The 19404-nt window shown below is 47.6% G+C and overlaps 1 protein-coding gene across 2 annotated transcripts in view; it reads left to right on the forward strand.

Annotated features, from left to right (window-relative positions):
• Cystm1 (cysteine-rich transmembrane module containing 1) overlaps positions 1-19404 on the forward strand; it is a 54356-nt gene that overhangs the window by 25425 nt on the left and 9527 nt on the right. Inside the window, exon 3 of one of the 2 annotated variants that reach the window (NM_001081365.1) lies at positions 19148-19322. The exons of the other annotated variant lie outside the window; for it this stretch is intronic. Coding sequence (NP_001074834.1) covers positions 19148-19260 — 113 coding nt within the window. The 3' untranslated portion in view covers positions 19261-19322. Of the gene's footprint in view, positions 1-19147; positions 19323-19404 lie in introns of those variants that run through there. 2 annotated transcript variants of the gene reach the window in all.

Genomic DNA, 19404 nt, shown 5'->3' on the forward strand with positions numbered 1-19404 from the left:
TTTTTCCTTTGGCCAGGACACTGAAACCACCAAAACCCACATTGATTTAGTACTCTAAGTAGCATTTGTTTATCTAGTTTTGTGGATGACAGCTTCCTGTCCTGTAAAATGGAATTATAGGCCCATGGTAAAAATAAAGGAATGCAGCTTGCTCAGCTCATGACACATCAGTGGCAGGGTTAACTTTCTCTGTAGTTCATGATCACAAGTGGGAGAGCACGGGTGCTCCAGAGAGGAGAGGAGAGGAGACTGGCTGCTAAGGGCAGGCCTGATTGCCCCTGGCATCTCTCTGTCACTGTAACTCATAGCTGGTCTCCCCACCTGTGCTTGTGCCCCTGCTATGTATTTCCTACCCAGACCCCTAAGTAGCTTCCATTTCACTCAGGTGAAAACAAACCAGGTCCTTGCAGGGTACTGCCACTCTCTCGCCTTTCAGCCTGCTGCTTGCTCTGCACAGGTGTGTGTGTCTGTGTGTGTCTGTGTGTGTGTATGTGTGTGTGTACCAAGCACTCAGCACTCTTCTAGAAGAGACAAAAGAGAAGAAACTGCCTTTATGAGATTTCCAAGGGGAGGTGGGGACAGTCAAAGGGCCATCCTGGGCACTTGCCAGGACTCACTACAGGCGCTTTGCACAGGCTGTTCCCATCCCCCAGGCTCTGTCTGCCTTACTGTCCTTTGGTCTTGCTTATCTGTTACCTAGCTTAGAAAGGTCTTCCAGTTGCTTCTTCCTTCCTTTGGTCTTTGCGTATAGTACTCAAACTAGGCCTTGTGTTCCCCTTTGTCTACTGTTTCCCCTCCCTGGTATACTATTTACTGGTGTATTGGCTGCTCCCCCACCCCCACCCCCCTGTAATGTAAGCTCCTTGAAGGCAGAGGCTTCTGTTGTTGTTGTTTGAGATAGGGACTCGCTGTGTATATTAGGCTGCCCTAAGGACATGTGCCATCAAACTCTGCAGGGGCTTCTTCATGCTATAGTCACCACTGAGTTCTGAGCACTGATTGAGTGGCCGGCCAAGTGTCCCCTCAGGGTGTCCGTGAGTTCCCCCTCGGGCCTTCCCAAGAGTCAGTCCTAGTGCAGAGCATTGCATATGCATATCCTTTATCGTTTAATCGGCAGACAGTAGCTGGTTTGTTCAAGATGTGCGCTAGCAGAGGGCAGAGCTGGCATCTGATAGTGGTATTTGGCTTAGAGCCTGCTCTCTGCAGTCACCGCCTCGGCTGCCCCCACCCACTCCAAGGTATGCACCATTTGATCTCTTTACTCCATTGCTGCCTTCCTACTCCATATCTGACTGCAGCTGCCCTCGGTGTGCCTTGTGCCCCCAGTGCTGCTTCCTCCTCTGCCTTTGACTTCATCCTGGTCAGTTCCTCAGTAGCAAGACTTGGCTTGTGTGCTAAATATCTTCCTTAGTTTACCCTGTTCAGCCTCCTTAAAGCTCTTCCCTTGGTCATTCCTACTACGCTGGGTAGAAGTCTGGAAAAGTCTTTCTATCATCTCTTCCTCCTCTTCCTCCTCTTCTTCCTCCTCTTCCTCCCTCATACTCTTCCTCCTCCCAATTGCTTCTTCCTCCCTTGGTCCTTTGTATAGTACTCAAACTAGTCTCTAGTGTCTCTTCTTTTTTAAAAAAAATTTTTTTTGTTATCTTAATAACTTAATGGCCTACGGGGTGGTGGTGTAAGCACATGAATGTGCTTGCCCACAGAGGTCAGAGGTGTCAGGTCCCCTAGAGCTGGGTTTACGGGCCATTTTAAGCCACCTGATATGCTGGGAATTGAACTTAGGTCCTCTGGAAGAGCAGTGTATTCTCTTATATACTGAACCATCTCTCCAGCCCCTGCCTTTCTAGCTCTTACTCCTATCCTGGGACATTCGTTTGAGTGTTCCAAAACTCCTTTGTTGTTTCTTTGTTTTCATTTATCTTTTGAGGAAGAGTTTCACCGTGTACCCCCGACTGTCCTAGAACTCACTCTGTAGACCAGGCTGGCCTTGAACTCATAGATATCCTCCAACTCTTCTTCCCGAGCACTGGGATCAATGGCATGAGCTACCAGTGCCCTGCTCCCCTGGGTCTTACCTAGGCCTGGACAGCATCTCTTTAGGATGGTCCCTGGGCATGTCACAGGTGTGAGAAGCTTGTGGTTCTTGACCCAGCGTGCAGGTCTGGACACATACTCGTGCTAGAGTGGAGACATGAAGCTCTTGGTGGCCACCAGGACGGACTGCTCTGGCTTCTCATCTGGAAGAAGATAGGTTGCTTTTGTGCTCTTCCCAGGGTTTGTGATCCTTCTTAAGGGCATTCACCTTAGTTCACCCTCATGGTCAACTCAGAAACTTCCTCTGTACCAGAGAAACTCGCTGATCCGCAGTGTGGGAGAAAGCCCTCGCTTTCCTCCCTCCTGGGCTCTGTTGCCCTCCCTCCTAAGGTGGGAGCTTCACCCATAGCATGGATTCCTTTTTCTTAAAATAATTGCCAGGATTCAGAAGGCCTGAGACCTGTCTGGTCTGCCCTGCTTCAGGCTCAGTTTTTGTTCCTTGGTTTCACCAGGCACTCATTCCTACTCATCTCTTACCGATGCCATCTCCTCTGTCTTGCTTGAGACAGTCTTCACCTCTTTCTGACATATCCAGACTGAGGCATCAAAGGAATGAAGAAAGGGCAGTCGTCATACATACAGAATGCTGGGGTCAGATGGGCTGTGTACACTCTGATAGAGTGGCACGAGCTACCACACAGCCTGGAACCTCAGCGTCATTATTATAGCGCAGTGAGAGCTAGTCCTGGCAAACATCTGGGAGGAAGAAGCTCCACTGCTAGTTTTTGTGCTCACTGTTCAATTTCCCTAAATATCCACACTTGGACGGGAGAAAGGCTTTTGCCACTTCTGAGGGGCATGGGGAAGGTTTGGCATTTCTCAGTAGCTTGGTCCTGAGACATGGCTGTGCTCACCTCTTAGTTGGGGTTAAGTTTCTGTCCTTCACTCAGCTGTCTTCATTCAGAATTTTATAGCATTGCCTTTAGTTATAGAATTCTTTTCTTTAATCTAAAAGCACCATGATAGATCTTGTCCAATTTAACTGACCGCTGGGTTCCACGGTAACTATTTGAAAGTGATTGTGAAATGTTAGCTGGGTGTGGTGGTTCACGGCTTTCATCTCAGCACCGGGGCAGAGGCAGAAGCAGGCACACTGTTTGAGGACAGCTCAAACATACATACATATACACATATGGGAGGGAGGAGAGAAAACAGTTTAGAGAGATGTAGGATAGCACAGAGTGAAACTGGAAGAGCCAAGTTGTATAACCCAGAGAATAGAGTACCTTCCCTCCCTTACCCTGTTCACTTTTGGTCTGGGACCAGAGCACAGTGTTTACAGTATGGTGGCAGCCTGGAGCATTGTGAGGACACCAGCAGTCACAAATGTGTGAGGAATGTGAACTGGCTGAGTGAACCTCTGGCTCAGAAAATACTATTAATAGTCTCGGGACTTTAAAAAGTTCCATTTGTAATCATCCATCGTCTCCACTCGTTTCCGTGGTGTCTCCTGGGCAGCTGTTACTGGCATGCGCATGCCCCTTGTAGCGGCTGACGCTGTGCTGTTACACTGTGGACGCCATTGTGTATTTGTTACAAGCGACTTCCCCATAGGCCAGGATTTCTCAGCATCATTGACCTTTCTCCCAGAAACCTTTTATGGGCGCTTTCCTGCAGCATTGCAGGGTGCAGCACAGCAGGCCTCCTCTGTGTTAGCTGCAGCAGATGCTCTTTAGCTATGTCTCTAGCTCTTACCAAATGGACTCAAAGGGTCCTCAGCACCTTCCCTTGAGAACCACTGCTGTAGAGTCTAAATCATTAAAACTTTAAGTGAAGCCGGGCGATGGTGGCGCACACCTTTAATCCCAGCATTTGGGAGGCAGAGGCAGGCGGGTTTCTGAGTTCGAGGACAGCCAGGGCTACACAGAGAAACCCTGTCTCGAAAACAAACAAAAAAACCCACTTTGAGTGGATCGTTGCCTTTGTGTCCAGAGAAGGAAAAGGCCTTCCTAACCAGCTTTGTCAGCTCCTGGTCAGCACAGGAGGTTCCACTGGCCTGCTGGGGAAGGCGCTGGCCTGCTGGGGAAGGCGGCCTCAGGATTTGGAACTGTGTAGAACTTGTGGACTGGACAGGTTTCATTTCTGTGTAGTGTAGGGTTAGAAAACTGGATGCTACCCATTCCTCTATTAAAGCCATTAGAACAAACATTTTCAGGCCAGTGGGTTTTCTTTTTAATATTAAACATTCAGTAGCTCTTTTGTTAAAGAGTAAATACTATTTAAATAATAGAGCAAACATTTGCCAACTAGTTATGTATGTTGGGTGCTTTAATTTGCTAACTCATTTAGTCCTTAGGACAACTCTCTGAGGCAAGCCTTCTTGTTATCGCTGCTGTATAGATAAGTAGAAGTGAAAGGGCCTACATAACCCTGGGCAGCAAAGTCAGTAAAGCTGAGATTCAGACCCAGCAGTGGCCATCTGGAGCCTGAGCTCCTTAGTAGTGGCCACTTTACAGAGCACTTACTGCAGTCCCTGGTTCTGGGCTAAGAGGTCCTGGGCTAACTTCTGATTTCCTTTCCTTTCCTTTCCTTTCCTTTCCTTTCCTTTCCTTTCCTTTCCTTTCCTTTCCTTTCCTTTCCTTTCCTTTCCTTTCCTTTCCTTTCCTTTCCTTTCCTTTCTTCCCCCTTCCCCTTTCCCTTTCTGTTACTCTTTCTTTCTTTCTTTCTTTCTTTCTTTCTTTCTTTCTTTCTTTCTTTCTTTCTTTCTTTCTTTCTCTCCCTCTCTCCCTCTCTCCCTCTCTTTCTTTCTTTCTTTCTTTCTTTCTTTCTTTCTTTCTTTCTTTCTTTCTTTCTTTCTTTCTTTCTCAGGGTTTCTCTGTACTGGAACTCACTTGGGAGAGAGGCTGGCCTGGAACTCAGAGATCTACCTGCCTATGCCTCCTGAGTGCTCAAAGATCAAAGGTGTGCACTACCACTTTCCCAGTAATTTCTGATTTCTTAACAGTCTTCCAGGATACATGGTAATATCCATGTGAGACCAGAGACTTACAGATGCTATAAGGTCTTGCTGTGGTCACTCGGGTGAAAAGTCTGCCTTGCTTCTATGTATCATGTCTCCCATGCACAAGTTAAAAAAAAATTATGGGGAGAGAGGGATGGCTCAATGAGAAAATGCACTTACCACCAAGCCTGCTGACCTGAGTTTGAGCCCCAGACCACGTGGTGAAGGAAAGAGCCAACTCCCTCAAGGCTGTCCACTCATCCCCACAGAAACATACTCTAAAAGGTTGAAACATTTATAACCCTGCAATCAGCGCTCTTGGCCAGTACATGTATCTTGTAACTCAGGGCTGGTCACAAGTGTTGCTGTGTCTCATCAGACCTTTCTTACCTACTTTGTCACCATTATCTTCCTTAACCCTGTCAGCAGTCCCAGGGAGAGAGAAAAGGAAATGACTTTCCTATGGTCTGTTGCAATAGTAGCTGGGTGAGCCCGATTTGAACCCACTTCTCTCTGGTTTCAATAGCCTTTAAATACAGCATTAGCAACAGCACACAGTTGTAAAAGGACTTGTGGATGAATTCCCTGTGGTGACACCCAGGGGACAGCATCCCAAAGTCAGGTGAGAATGACCTTTAGGAGTCTCTCAGGGACTTAGCACCAACTAGGTCCAGCACCTAGGGTCCAAACTTTAAGGGTCGTCTCCTTGGTAACTGAGCTAAGTCGTGTGGACCTGTTGGTTATGCTAAGACAGTTTAGCCAAGCGTGTGCTGGTGCTCGCCTTTAAGCTCAGCACTTGGGAGGCGGAGGCAGATGGATCTCTCTGTGTCTCTTTCTTGAAGGGCTGGCTTGGCTCGCCCAGTATTCAGAGGTAATGGAGTGTGGAATAACAACTGCTTTATGCATATTCCTTTCCTTGGCTGGCTGGTGGGTATATCCAGTGCCTGCTGGCTGAAAGCAGGCTGAGTCTTTGAGACAAGTTTGTCATTGAATTCTTGGCCCCCTTCATCCATGTACAGCCTGGATTTTCTGCTCGACTATCACTCTACCTCATTTTGAAACAGAATGATCATGCACGCTTCACTTTTCACAGAGCTTTCTGTATTGGGCCAGTAAGAAACAATGTCGACACTGGTTTGGGGGGCAAGGAAAAGAGTCAGAGAAAACACTGCTCTATGCAAGAGGCAGCTGAGGAAGTTTAAGCTGTGGGTGGGATGGAGTGGGTCAGTCTCAGAAAGACTAGCTGAGCACTCCCTGTTGGAATGTCTCTTTGCAAGCTTCACCCTCCTGAGTAAGACCAGGGCTTCAAGTCATTAGTTATGGGGACACCAGGATGACAGGGATCTCCCCTATAGAGCTATTTCTGAGTTGTAGTAAGGCATTAGCTACACTGCGAGGAGCTAGGCTCCAGAGGTTGCACAGGGCAGTGTAGCTCCTGTCACACCAGCTGCCCATGTGGCACAATGCCCAAAGCCACCTAGCCCCATCCTCCCGGCGGCCATTGTGGTTAGCCATACTGGAAACCTGAGGAAAACCTCTTTACAGCTGAAGTCTCCCGTGGGTTTTTATGGAAGTCACTTTCAGGACAAGTGGCTACCCAGGAAATGGTCCCTTTTCAAAAGTCTGCACTCCACCGTTGTTGTGGCTCTCCAACGTTGAGATGATCTAAAATTTGGGATTAGCCACAGGATGATTATCATTAGGCTGCAAGGACTGGCGTCTGCACTACTGAGTGAGGACTCAGCCCGGCAGACAGTGGCTGTGTGAAGGCCAAATCCAGACTCATCCGTGACCTAAGAGCTGGGCGCTTCTAAAGCCCGGCTCAGTTGGCTCTCCTAACAGTCAGAGCTTCGGCCTCTGGTTATACCTAGGTTCTTACACCAAGAAAACTAGCCACTTAAAAATTAATAATTTTCTGTAGAAATGGCTCAGTGGTTAAAGGCAAGTATTGCCCTTCTGAAGGACTGAGCTCCATTCCCAGCACCCATACTTGGTGCTCACAACCTCCCTAACTCCAGCTCTAGGGACATGAAGAGCCTCTAGTCTCCATGGGCCTCTGCACTCACATGCATATACTCGTATATAGATACATGCACACACACAGTTAAAATAGTAAAAATAAATCCTTTAAAATAACACTGTAAGGTACACAGTTGTATCTTCCTGAGTCAGGACAAAGGTAGAGCGTAGGTTGGGTCAGTGGTAGAGAGCTGTGACCAGCAAGCACTTTCATTCCACCATGGGAGTCCCAGGAATTGAACTCAGGTTATCAGGCTTGGCAGCAGACACCTTGGCCAGCTGAGCCATCTCATCAGTCCATGATGCAGTTCTTCTTGAAATTCATCTAATACATGGTATTTATCCAGGGGATATATTTTAGACTAATCCTGTACTGCATAAGAGTGTGCTGGGTGTTCTGTTGTTCTTGTTTCTGTTAACACTTTAAATTGTCAAGGCCTACCTTGGCTGCATCTGGGCCGCAGAGACTGTGAGTATTCAGGAATAGATGTTGGTTTATACTGAGGTCTCCCAAAAAATCCTGTCCAGGACCCTCTGTCAGCCTTTGAGTAACTGTAAATTTCCCATGGCTGTGGGCAGGAACATTCTGGGCTATAGAACTGAAGAAAATGTTCCAAAAAGTCCCATGGAAAGGTGTTCTGTGGTTCAAGGCCTGCCCTCCCTGGCTAACTGCTAAGCAGCACCTCTGCTCTCAGCTCCGTTTGCTTGCTTTATCCTCCTGAGTCTAAAGTGATGGTTCGGATGCCAGGGATTGCCATCAGCCCCTTTTGAGAAGTTTGGGGTTTACCCAGATCTTGTTTAAAGCTTTTGAGCTGAGATAGGAGGAACGGCAGGGACTGTGTGGCAGATGCCTGCCATCTCAAGCACTCCCGAGACTAACACAGGGAGATTGTGAGTTTGAGCCTAGCTTGGATTATTTAATGAGACCCTGTCTCAAAACAAAAAAAAAAGTTTTATGATTAACTGTCTTCTTTTAGTACTTGGGGCTGGTTGATTTTGTTGCTTTTACTAATATTTATAGTTCTTCAGAGAGCAGCTTGCTAAATCTGTACCTGCAGCTTTCTTTTTTTTTTTTTTGTTTTTTGTTTTTTTGAGACAGGGTTTCTCTATGTAGCCCTGTCTGTCCTGGAACTCACTCTGTAGAACAGGCTGGCCTCGAACTCAGAAATCTGCCTGCCTCTGCCTTCCGAGTGCTGGGATTAAAGGAGTACACCACCACACCCAGCCCGCAGCTTGCTTTCAAGTGAGGCTTGAATAGGTATTCTAGTGGCAGTTGTAAGCATAAAACAAATTGCTTATTCATTTATTCATTTGGTGTCTTCTGTGTGCTAGGCCTACTGAATTGGCAGGTTGTGGGCAAAGAGTGATCAATGGCATTGAAGTCCTGAACAGTTTTATCCAGGTAGAACCAGGAGCTGGGAGCTCACCAGATCTTTTCTTGAAGATCAAAAGGAATTCCTAAAGAAGATCATTGCCCCTTTCACGACCCTGTCATGAGTGGTCGGGTAGGGGTACTACAGGGTTCTTGGTGTCAGCTAGCTCTGGCCTTCAGGTACTGTGGGCATAAGTGGTAAGGATGACTCTGTGGTTAGGCGTTTTATTAAATTGGAAGGCAACACTTCTGACCTTTCTGGATCGTCACCCAGTCGCAGGCATTGATACCTCTTTTATCCATTCCCTTGTCTCTTGTTGGTTCTTAAGAAGCGCCCTAGTTTATTATATAGGATATATAATATATGTATAGGCTCTACCAGATTTATATAATGCCCATGGTGCTTCCAGTTATTTCAGCCCCAGGGGGCTCTACCTTGCTTTCTTTCAGTGTCTGTCTGGGGAGCAGCATTAGCTGCTAATGTAACCTGAACACTTGTTGCGTACCGAACACTGGCCTATGTGTATTCAGTGAAACAGCTACGTCTTACAGATGGGGAAACTAAAGCTGGGAGAAACTGTTGCTTTAAGAATGACCTTGATGGTGGGTGTAGGGTGCCTGCCTCCGCTGTCTCTCCTTTCTCTGCACTGTGTTCCTTGACAGGGCTGGTTGCCAGGTGAGATACTGGTCTGCTTGTATACAGGTAAATAGATGGTGGAATGTTGCAGACTGTCCAAGAGTGTTCCCTAGGGTGAGAGTCTGGTATGGTGGACTTCCAGAGTTCTCTGAGAGTGCTTCTGTCTGTCTCCAGTTTCTCTAAATGGTGGCACTATAAATAAACCCACTCTGCCTTGGGCAGCTGAACTCTACTCAGTGGTTTGGGAAAAATCAAATGTGTCCTAGCCTTCCTGGCAGAGCAGAGGCTCCAAGTGTGTATGCTTTACCTCCAAGGCCAAACCATTTCAGAGTTTTATTGAAAAGAGTTTATTTCAGGGTTTTATTGCCTGTTTGAGTGGGAATGTGATGGTAGTGGATCTTTTGAATGCCTTAGTGACAAGCTGGCCAGACTGATAGTGTTGCTCATGGGAGAAAGGTATTTCTCTAAATGCTGGCTCTGTCTCCCAGGCTAGCAGAGTTCCAGTCACAAAGTCTGGCACCCCCTGTCTCCCTTTCTCCACTGGGAAACCTGTGGTCTATCTTTTAACGCAGAAGTGTGTCTATGTGAGAAAGAGACTGGCTTGCAGGACCCTTTGTCATTGACCTTCAGGTGGATGTTGGCTTGTCATAGTTAGAAAAACAGCATTTATGACCAAGAGAGCACCTGACACTGCTCTTTCCAGATGTGCAAAGACAACCTCATCCTCTAACTCCAGGTGGTGTGCTCAGTCCCCAGAGAGAAGACACAAACCAGTCAGTTCTTCCCAGTGAGCGCTGGGCCATGTCACCACATTCACATTCAGTGACAATGTCATCCTGTCTCATTCTTGACTTCAGAACTCACTGGGTTCAGGGCTCTAACTGCACTCAGGAGAAAACAGCTATTTTTACTGTCATATAATTATGTCTGTTGGTCAAGGAAGAAAACAGCCTGGGGTGTTTTTGCATAAATACATTTGTGGGAGCTGTTAATTAGTAACCTAGAAATCTGTTCCCGGTAGAAGCCAGTTGTGGTCTGTATACCTAAGATAAAGCATGCTTTGCATTCAGTAGAAATGATATGGCGGTGTTTGCTCTCCTGGAGAGTGTGGCAGATAATGTTTGAATGAGGCTCATGGGGCTGGCACTGCGTATGAGTCAGGCTGACATTGCTGATAACAGCGGCCTGTACCTTTCTGTGCCTGGGCGTGAGCAGGTAAGACAGCGGCTTCCTCCTTGGTGGTTCGGCCCATTTGGGCAGGTTCCAAAGAGCTGGCTCTCCTCACAGTACCTTCTCCATTTCCCCTTTTCCTATAGTTCTAGTACTAAAACCCCCCAAACCAACGGCTTCCCTGATTTCTGATTAGCTCTCTAAAATCATTGTAAAAGTTTTATTTTTAGGGCCACCTACATTAGAGGCTGGGCAAACTCTACTACTACTGAGCTGCATCTCCAGTCCTTCGCCAGGGCCAGTCAACAGTGAGACAGGACTGACCTCCATCCTCCCACAGCTCACTGCGGAGGACCCTGTCCTGATACAGAGTTTCAGTTGTGTTACCCGTTGGTTCTCCCTATCCTAGCATGCGCCTGTGTGCAGCTTTTTCATTCCTTCCCTCCAACTGTTCTGCGAGCTCCCTGTGTTAGTCTCTTTTTTTCTGGACTCTACTCCAGGGTTGGCTGTGTCAGGAAAAGAGAAGTGAGCATTGAGGTGGGAGGCTGAGGAGGAACCACCGCTGGTTTCTCCTGGAGCCCTGGGTGTGAGAGGCACTCGGAGGGAGCAGTCTGGGAGAGTCTACAGGCCAGGAGAGCAGGCAGACACCCAGGGAGAGCAGACTTGGGTTTTGGTAACCGTGACATGCCTCTGGCTGACTGGAGTCCAAGCTAAGGAGAATTGCAGCTACTGCTGGAACAGAATGTCCCAGTGCCACCAGCTTAAAGAACTTTACTGCTGTGAACTAAGCTCTGGTGTCCTGAATGTTGAAGAGCCCCGGAAGCCTCATGAATCAGTAGGAGCCTGAAGAAGATTTTGATATCACTCAGTATCCTTGAAAGGATGTATGTAGTTAAATATTCATAACATAAAATCTGCTCTCTTGACCATGTCTAAGGACATAGCTTTTTGGTGTTAGCTGCATTCACATTGTTTTTCGGTCATTGTCTTTTCTTCCCAAACTGAAATTTGGCACCCCTTGAATAAGATCCCCATGCCCCGCTTTGTCCTGCCTCTGACAACCCCATTCCTCTTTCTGCCTGTGGATTTGACTAGTCTGTAATTCAGATAAATGGGATCATAATAATCATAGTATCTGCCCTCCTGTGACTGGCTGACTTCATGTGGTTTGTCTTTAGCGTTTATCCACTTTTTTCTTCCTTTTTGAAGCTGGGTAATATTCCATTGAAGATATAGTCCACATTTAGTTTATTCATTCATTGGTAGATATTGAGTTGTAATCACCTTTCAGCCATTGTAAATGATTTCAAATAGTGTGAATAATAATCACTGGTATACAATATTTGTTCAGGTCCTTGCAGTCGGTTTTTTGGGTGAGAGTATTAAAGCAAGATGTCTTTAAAGATTAGCTGCTGATGAATTACCTTTCTCCACTGAGGGCTTGACTTTCAGACCACCAAAGTCGGCTTCACTCCCTTCTAAGTTTAGACTGCAGTGTACCCTGAGAGGGCATCTCAGCACCACACTACACGTTGATATTTGATCGGCTTTCATAACAGGCTACAGCTGCAGTTTTACATATCACTTTACACTAAGAGCTCATGAGTCGGTGAGTTCCTTGTAACTGCAGGGGTAGCCTTGGGCTAAGTAGAACCCTGCTGGGGTTTTTTTGGGGATGGGGGCTTGTCCCTAGAAATGGCTCCATTTTGAGACTTGAACCCAGGAGCAGCTGAAGCCCAAGGACTCTCAGCAGCCTTGTGTAGGCACATTAGTGTCTGTTGGCTTTGATAATCTGCTTTTGTTTCATCTGCTTCTTGTAGAACATAAGTGGAATTACATGTAGATATTCCCTAGGAAAATGGTCCACTTGTGAAGTTCCTGGGAATTGCCACCCAACTGGTTGCACCGGCTAATGACACACCTGCTTGAGAGTAGGCTTTATACAGCTGCAGCTGTAATGTATAGAACAGGAAAGCTTCCTGGGCCTGGGTGTCTCTGTATTTGTCTGGCTGGCATTACTGCAGGAAGTAGAGATGGCTAGTTGTGTGAAGCTGAGGTCTTAATGGCCATTGGTGTTTTCTTTGTTAATTAGAAATTTTCTAGACTCACAAATGAACCACTCAGATTTCTTCTGCATAGCCACAGACACGGTAAGGACCGAGACTGTGGGCCATGCAGCCCATGTGAATGGTGCAAAGATCCTGCTGGCCCATGTTCCTGGCACCCTTCCCTGAATCTCCGGCCTCGTGGGGCCAGTGTGTAAACAAGGAACTCAGAAAAAGGAAAGCATCACCAGCGATAGCGTTCTGACTCCAGCTCACTCTGCTCTCGCCGATGTATTAAGCAGCTTGGGCTGGTCTGAAGTCATCCTTTCTCATCTGATGTTGACTTGTCTCTCTGCCTCAGAGCTCAGCTGATAAGGCTGGTTTTGCCTGCTTGCAAGCGAGAGTGTGCTGGCCTGAAAGAGCCTTGATGGTCTGGAGAAGGTGCAGAAGGTCCTCCAAGGAGCTGTCAAGACTTGGATGGGGCAAAGCAGAGACTTTCCTTGACTTTTCTCAGGCACATGGCTGTAGAGAAAGGAAGATAATCAAGTGATATTTTGTTGACAAGACATTTTCATCTTTGGGCATTCACTACAAAGCACCAATATCAATTCTGAGAAGAATAAGGACAGTCCAAGTTAGGAGCAGGGCTGAACTAGGGAAGGAAGGGGCATCAGGCAGGGTTGAGCTAGATAAGGGACCTGTCAGGACTGTGGCCTGGATTTTGTACTCTGCTGTTGTCTTGAGTGTGTTTGGAATGCTATAGAGGACAAGCAGATAACTCTCAGGATCAGAGGTTTCATGGGGCAGAGGGTAAGGATGATATTTTCACAAGGTGACCCGACCTTGAACTGAGACTCTGACATCACCTTGGCAGGAGCCAGTTAATGAGCCAGGCAGGTGGTTTGGGAGCTGACTTTCCTGGGCCTGACAGGATATGCTTTTGACAAGGAAAGGAAAAAGAAGGGTTGTTCAACAGATAAGCAGCCAGACCAGTTCCTGGAGGTGGATGGGCGTGCTTGCTCACAGGTGCTCCTGCCCACTCTGTATCTTTGGGAGGGGAGACCTAGCAGGTGGTCTAGGCAGGTGCAGATGAAACCATGGGAGGAGCAGAGTTCCTGTTCCAGTGCCCAGGAGATCCAGGCCTTCAGGGGGTGAGGCGTATTTCTATTGGGCATGGGCCTGACTGACTACCTATGTCTATAGTCCCCGTTGCCTCCCTACCAGTGCTTCCTCTGTTTCAGGTTCAGTATGTAAAGATCCCCTCTACTGCCTTGGAAGTACTCTACCTGGACCTCGCTGGGCTTCTAAGCATTGGACTTCCTAAAAGTGTGACCTAGACTCCAAAGGAAAAAAGGACAAGAACTGTGTGGGGATGTGTGTGCACTGGGGCAAGGGAAGATACCTAGGCAAGAGCTTGATTTCAAGGCTACCTGCAACCCAAGGTTCTTCCATTCTCCTCCCACAGTCCAGCAGCCCTGGTCCATTGTCTCTTCCCGCAGAGTGGCAGTTCTTCCCCCACACACGAACTGTTCTTTGCTACTTATGTGGGGCCCCTTGATTCTAGAACAGCATGTGGCTTTGCCTCCTGACCTCTTGTTTATTTCAGAAGCTTTGCCCCAGAGTCCAGGGGAGCCCCTCTTAGTCTTTTTATCTAGATCTGCCTGTAAGAAGCATACTTTTGTCTGGCATGGTGGCACATGGCTGTCATCTCAGCATTTGGGAGTCTGAGGCCAGAGGATTGAGAGTTTGAGGCTAGCCTGGGCTACACAGCAAGATCATTCCTCATTTGATCCAGAGGGGCCCTGTCTGAAAACTCACAGTCATGCGAATAGTACTGGTTCAGTTTGTTTACTGAGTGAGTCACAATGTGCCAGCACAACTTTCTGGGCTGCAGATCGCCAATATTATCCCTCTTTTATGACAGAGGAAACTGAGGCTAAGAGAGATTATTAACTACCCAGGGTTACTTGGCTAGGAAGTAGATTGCATATCTAAATTCAGTTTAATATGTTTTATTAAATTACTATTCTAAAATCCTGAACGTAGTACCTCCAACAAAACTGAGACATGAAGTCTTGAGGTTTATGACCTGGATTGAGGACAACTGTCCTTGTGTGCTTTCTACTGGTGTAATAAAGACCAAATGTAGCCTCTGGAGAAGAAAGGGCTCATTTGTCTTTATGTCTGGATCATAGTCTGTCACTGAGGGGAGCTAGGCAAGACCCTAGAGGGATGCTGCTCCTGTTACCTCAGACTCTAGTTCTTGCTCAGCCAGACTTCTTATACATTCCAGGACCACCTGACCAGAAATAGCACCACCCACAGTGGTCTGGGCCCTCCCACAGCAACCATCAACCAAGAAAACGTCCCATAGACTTGCTTACATTCCAGGCAATTCAACTGAGGCCCCCTCTTCCCAGGTGATTCAGCTTGTGTCAGGTTGGCAAAAGCAACACAGCATCCCTTTAGGATGCCCGGGAAATCCAAAGTGGCCCTTTTTGTACCTTCCCTTATCCCCTTATTACTCATCAATAAGGAAGACTTCTGTGACCTCAAACAACAGCTTGGGGAGTCTCCCCATCAAAGAAGCAAACATCTGGTTCTGTAGCACCAGGCGCCAGCCTGGGCATCGTCTGAGCCACTCCTCAAGTCGTCCACCCAGAAAGGCACCCTGTAGGTTGAAGGCTCAGTCTCTCCATGTGCTCTTCTATATAGATGCCAGTCTCAGTCTCTATTGCTTTGCCAGTCAACTTGCTGCTTACACGAGTTCCCATGACTCCCTCCTCCAGGTTATTTGTTTGCTTGAGTAGCTCAGGGAATTTATGTTTGCTGGTTTATTATAAAAGCCAGTACAAAAGACATAGATAAAGTGATATAGAACACAAGAGTGCAGAAAGTTGTATTTTTGCCCTCTCCAGGTCTTGACATTTCCAGGAATGCCATCAGATTAGAGCTGACTAGAAGGCCCAAACTCTGCCCTTTGGAATGTTTTATGGAGATACTGCACAGGCACCCATGATTGGACTACAGTAGTGACCTAATGCTGTGGCCTTTAATAGAGTTCTTCATTTTGTGCTGACCGCCAACCATAGCATTATTTTCACTGCTACTTCATAACTGTAATTTTGCTAGTTATGAATTGTAAATATATTGTGTTTTTCCATGGTCTTAGTTGACCCCTGTGAAAGGGTCATTTGACCCCCAAGGAGTCACAGCCCACAGGTTGAGAACCCTTGGACTAAAGGGTCAGCTAGGACCCAAATAGAGCAGGGGAAGCCATCGTGGCTTGTCAGTACAGCACTCCTCCCTCCAGGGCTGTTGGGCAGGACCCTTAGGGAACAAGGAAGAACTTCTGACCCAATTCAGGGTAAGCCAGAGAATTCACCTTTGTTTTATTTTGGTTTTTGTTTGATTGTTTATTGAGACAGGGCCTCACTATATAGCTTTGATTATCCTGGAACTCACTTTGTAGACCAGGCTGGCACTGAACTCACAAGTACTGGAATTAAAGGTATGAGTCATCATGCCCATCCCTTAAGGGAGTTCATTCTTAATAGCCAGTTCCAGCACAGAGAGGTGGGGAAGGGTTAGGATTTTGTGAACCTGATTTAGGGGAGAGAGGAGTCCTGGTTCTGTGGTTTGCCTCTGGGCAGGAGTTAGGAGCCAAGGACTGTGGGCCAGAACTCAATAGTAGAATGTCACATCCATAAATATACAGTTGTCAGATAGTGAGGGTCTCTTCTGCTTTATCTGAATGCCCATCAGCAGAGTCCTGGCAGTCACCCCTACCCTGCTTACTACTTCCTGCTGCACCTCAGGTTCCTGAGGTAAGGAGAAGAGCGGAGAGATAGAGAGAGACAGGGGCATCTTCAAGAACACAGTTAGGGGGCCGCCTTTTTGCATATTGCAGGGTGAGACACAGGACATACTGTTTCAGATACTTCTATGTCCTCTACACTCAGAGAGCTAGTGTGAGCCACTCGAGGGTATGGCAGTGCACACACTGCCAGGCGTAGCTGTGCGCCATGCTGGATGCTGGCATGGCAGACTATGCCTTTAATCTCTGATATAAACACTGGCTGCCTCAGAGCAGCGCCATCATCCAGCTTTCAGAGACCAGAGTTCTATCTACAGAGTTCCACACTACCAAATACAGTCCTTAGTGCCTGAAACAGTTTTATACATGAAATTCATACAGCCTAGTACTTGCTTTTACAGTGTACATGTGCCCATAGTTAGGTTCCTTTACTCTTATGAAGAGGGGACATTTATAATACTTTCTGTGATTGCTGCAAATTCTCTAAGTGCTATACACTCTTGTCAAGCTGCTAAGCAACTCTGCCTTGGGGACAGAGGTCAAATAAAAGTCTTACAAGTTCAAGGAAGGGCATTTGACTTGGAGGTATCTGAGGCCCTCCACACCCGTGGGATCCATGGAGTCTAAATAGTTCAGGCAGCAAAGGAAAAAGTGCTATGACAGGGAACCTAGGCGTTGTTGATCAAATGTGTGATTGGCTGGTGAGTTAAGTGTGGGCTCCCTGCAGATTAGCTGGGAGGAAACACTGACTATCTGAAGCAGTTTCTTCCTCCATAAAATCAGACCACAATATGCTGGCTAATGCACAGCACCTCCTTGCCTGGGCTCAGTAATGGCAATTGTGATGGCTGAGTCGGGGATGCAGGCAGCTGTGCTGACTTGGAGACTGCAGTCCTGTATCCTAGTGTTCCAGATGTTGGAGGGCCACCTAGAAGAAATGTCAAAAGGAAATATTTGCAGCAGATATATATATCCTCAGCATTGGTGGATGGAAAGTGAGTAGGCTCTGTCCTGATAGTGTACCCCTGAAGACCCAGGCCTGCAGCAGTGGAGAGCAGCTGTAACTGGAGTTGAGATGCAGGGACTCTGCTTAGGTTGAGATGAACATAGTGTTGGTTATATTGTAGTGAGCAGGAAAAGGGAATCCAGGACCTGGAATCCTCCCAGATGTTCACTGCTTCCTGTGCCCTCCCCATCCATGGCCCAGATCAGCTGAGCTTTCAGCTCCCTAGAAAAACCCTGAGGGTGAGGCTGGGGCTGTGTGGTAATAACAATGAGTGCTGCTTTGGGGAGGGAGCAGCGTTCAACAGAAAACTTGGCATCTAGGGGAGTGTAAAGGAATTACCTTCTTACTCTAGCTAGCCCATAGAACAGACACAGAAACCTGGTATTTTACTTACAAGCTCTATGCCTAGACCCGTCAGGTTCTATGCTGTTCTAACCTGTATCCAAACTGTGTGCCCCTTGGTACTTGCTGTTGGAGTCTTGCCTGGGCTGCCTCTGTTCCATCAGCCTGCCCTCAGGATGCATTTCTCCTGGTCACATGCTCATGACCCTCCAGTCTCATAAGAATGCCCTCTCCTTCCTCCTCCTCTCTCTTCTCCTTTGCCGCCCCCACCCCCGCTCCCCCCTACCCCGTCTCTCCTGAGCCTCTCCTTACTCGATCCTCAGGTCCTGCCCTCCTCTCTTCCTGCTTAATCACAGGCTCTAGCCTTTTATTAGTCAGCTTTAAATCGGGGAGCAATGTTTACACACTAAAAGCTGGTATCCACGAGGATGCACTCATTTAGACAGCAAGCAGATCTTGGAGCTCAGACTTCAGCATTTGTATACGTAGCATCAGACCAACAGGGGAGGTTGTGTTTGTACTCACGGGGGCCCAGCTCTAGCACTGGCACAAGCTTCTTAGAGGGAGGGTCAGTAATTTGGCCTGGTTCCTGCTGCCTGGCCTGAGTCCTTCCATTCTCTCAGGGCCCATGGGCAGCAAGGTCTGAGGAGTCTGACTAGAACTAGGCTTACTGAGTAGCTGGGAGCAGGGGTCAGAGACTGCTGGGTGTGGCTTCGAGGTGAGCCTGGAAGCCTGGGCTGGAGCTGGGCTGAGTGGGACTTGTAGTTTATGGTAGTGACTTGGGAAGCAGGCCAGGCCAGGGCCACGGAGGCAGTGAGTGACTGTCAGTGAGAGGACGTGAGGGGTTCAAGGCAGCCATAGTCAGATGGGTACCTTCCTGCTGGAGCTGACTCTCTCCCTGCCTCCCTCCCTCCTTTCCTTTTTGGGTAGAGAAGCACCTTTGAGTGTGGCTTCAATCACACAGATTTAAGAAAAGTGGAAAATGGGAAGTAAAAACCTCTATTCTTCCCCCACACTCTGGCATTTAAGTTTCTCATATTATCTCAGAAACGTGGATTACACTCTCCGTATAATGTAAAGACATAAAGATATGTATCCCCTCATGCTTACTCTATTGGCCCCACAAAGGCCTACCTAGCTTTCTTTAATAGCTAGCATTCTCTGCCACTTTCTGGTGTATGCTCTGCCTTACTTTAGCTGATTGGACTCCAAAATACATTCTGTATACTCACTTTTCCCCTCATTCTAAGTAGTTATAGCGCATCCCTACAGATTTCCTTCCCTGCAAGTGCTGTCTCCCCACACCGCGTACACACACTATAAAGGTGTATGAAAATGTCTCCTGTCACCACGTGGCTGTGGTAAACATGGTTGTGAGGATTAAATGAGAGTGGGCACAGCTTCTCCAGTGCCACCCACACCAGGCTTAGGACAAGGGCTGTAAGTTGGCTCACTCACTGAATTTTTGTTGTAAACTGGACAATATCAAGTGAGGTTGCTGGGTGGGGTTTCCTAACTTATGAAGGTGAGGTGATTGGAAACAGTGGTCTGACAACTTCTGATGTGTGCCAGGCACTGGAGTGGCCCCTGCCCTGCCCTGGTCTTGTGTGTGTAAGTCTTACAGTGTGGTAAGTGCTGCCAGACCACCACTGCTCTGAGCGCCTTCTTAACTGGTCTCTCTCTCCCCCGCCTGCCCCTCCCCAGTGTACATTTTGGAACGGGAAAGGAAGACGAACACGGATGCCGGGTGTCAGGCAGTCCTGGCCGCGTGCTGGGCTGCGCTCTGCTGTTGCTGCCTCCTGGACAGCTTGGACTGAGTAGCCAAGACCCAGTTCTCTCGCAGCCGCTGCTCCTGTTGCTGAATAAACAACTAGTGTTACACAAGACCAATTCTTTTCTTTCTTTGGAAAAAACTCACAAAACCTCATCTGCAGACTTTAAAAGTTTAGCATCTGTAAATG

The sequence above is a fragment of the Mus musculus genome, chromosome 18 (assembly GCF_000001635.26).
Source record: "Mus musculus strain C57BL/6J chromosome 18, GRCm38.p6 C57BL/6J".
NCBI lineage: Eukaryota > Metazoa > Chordata > Mammalia > Rodentia > Muridae > Mus > Mus musculus.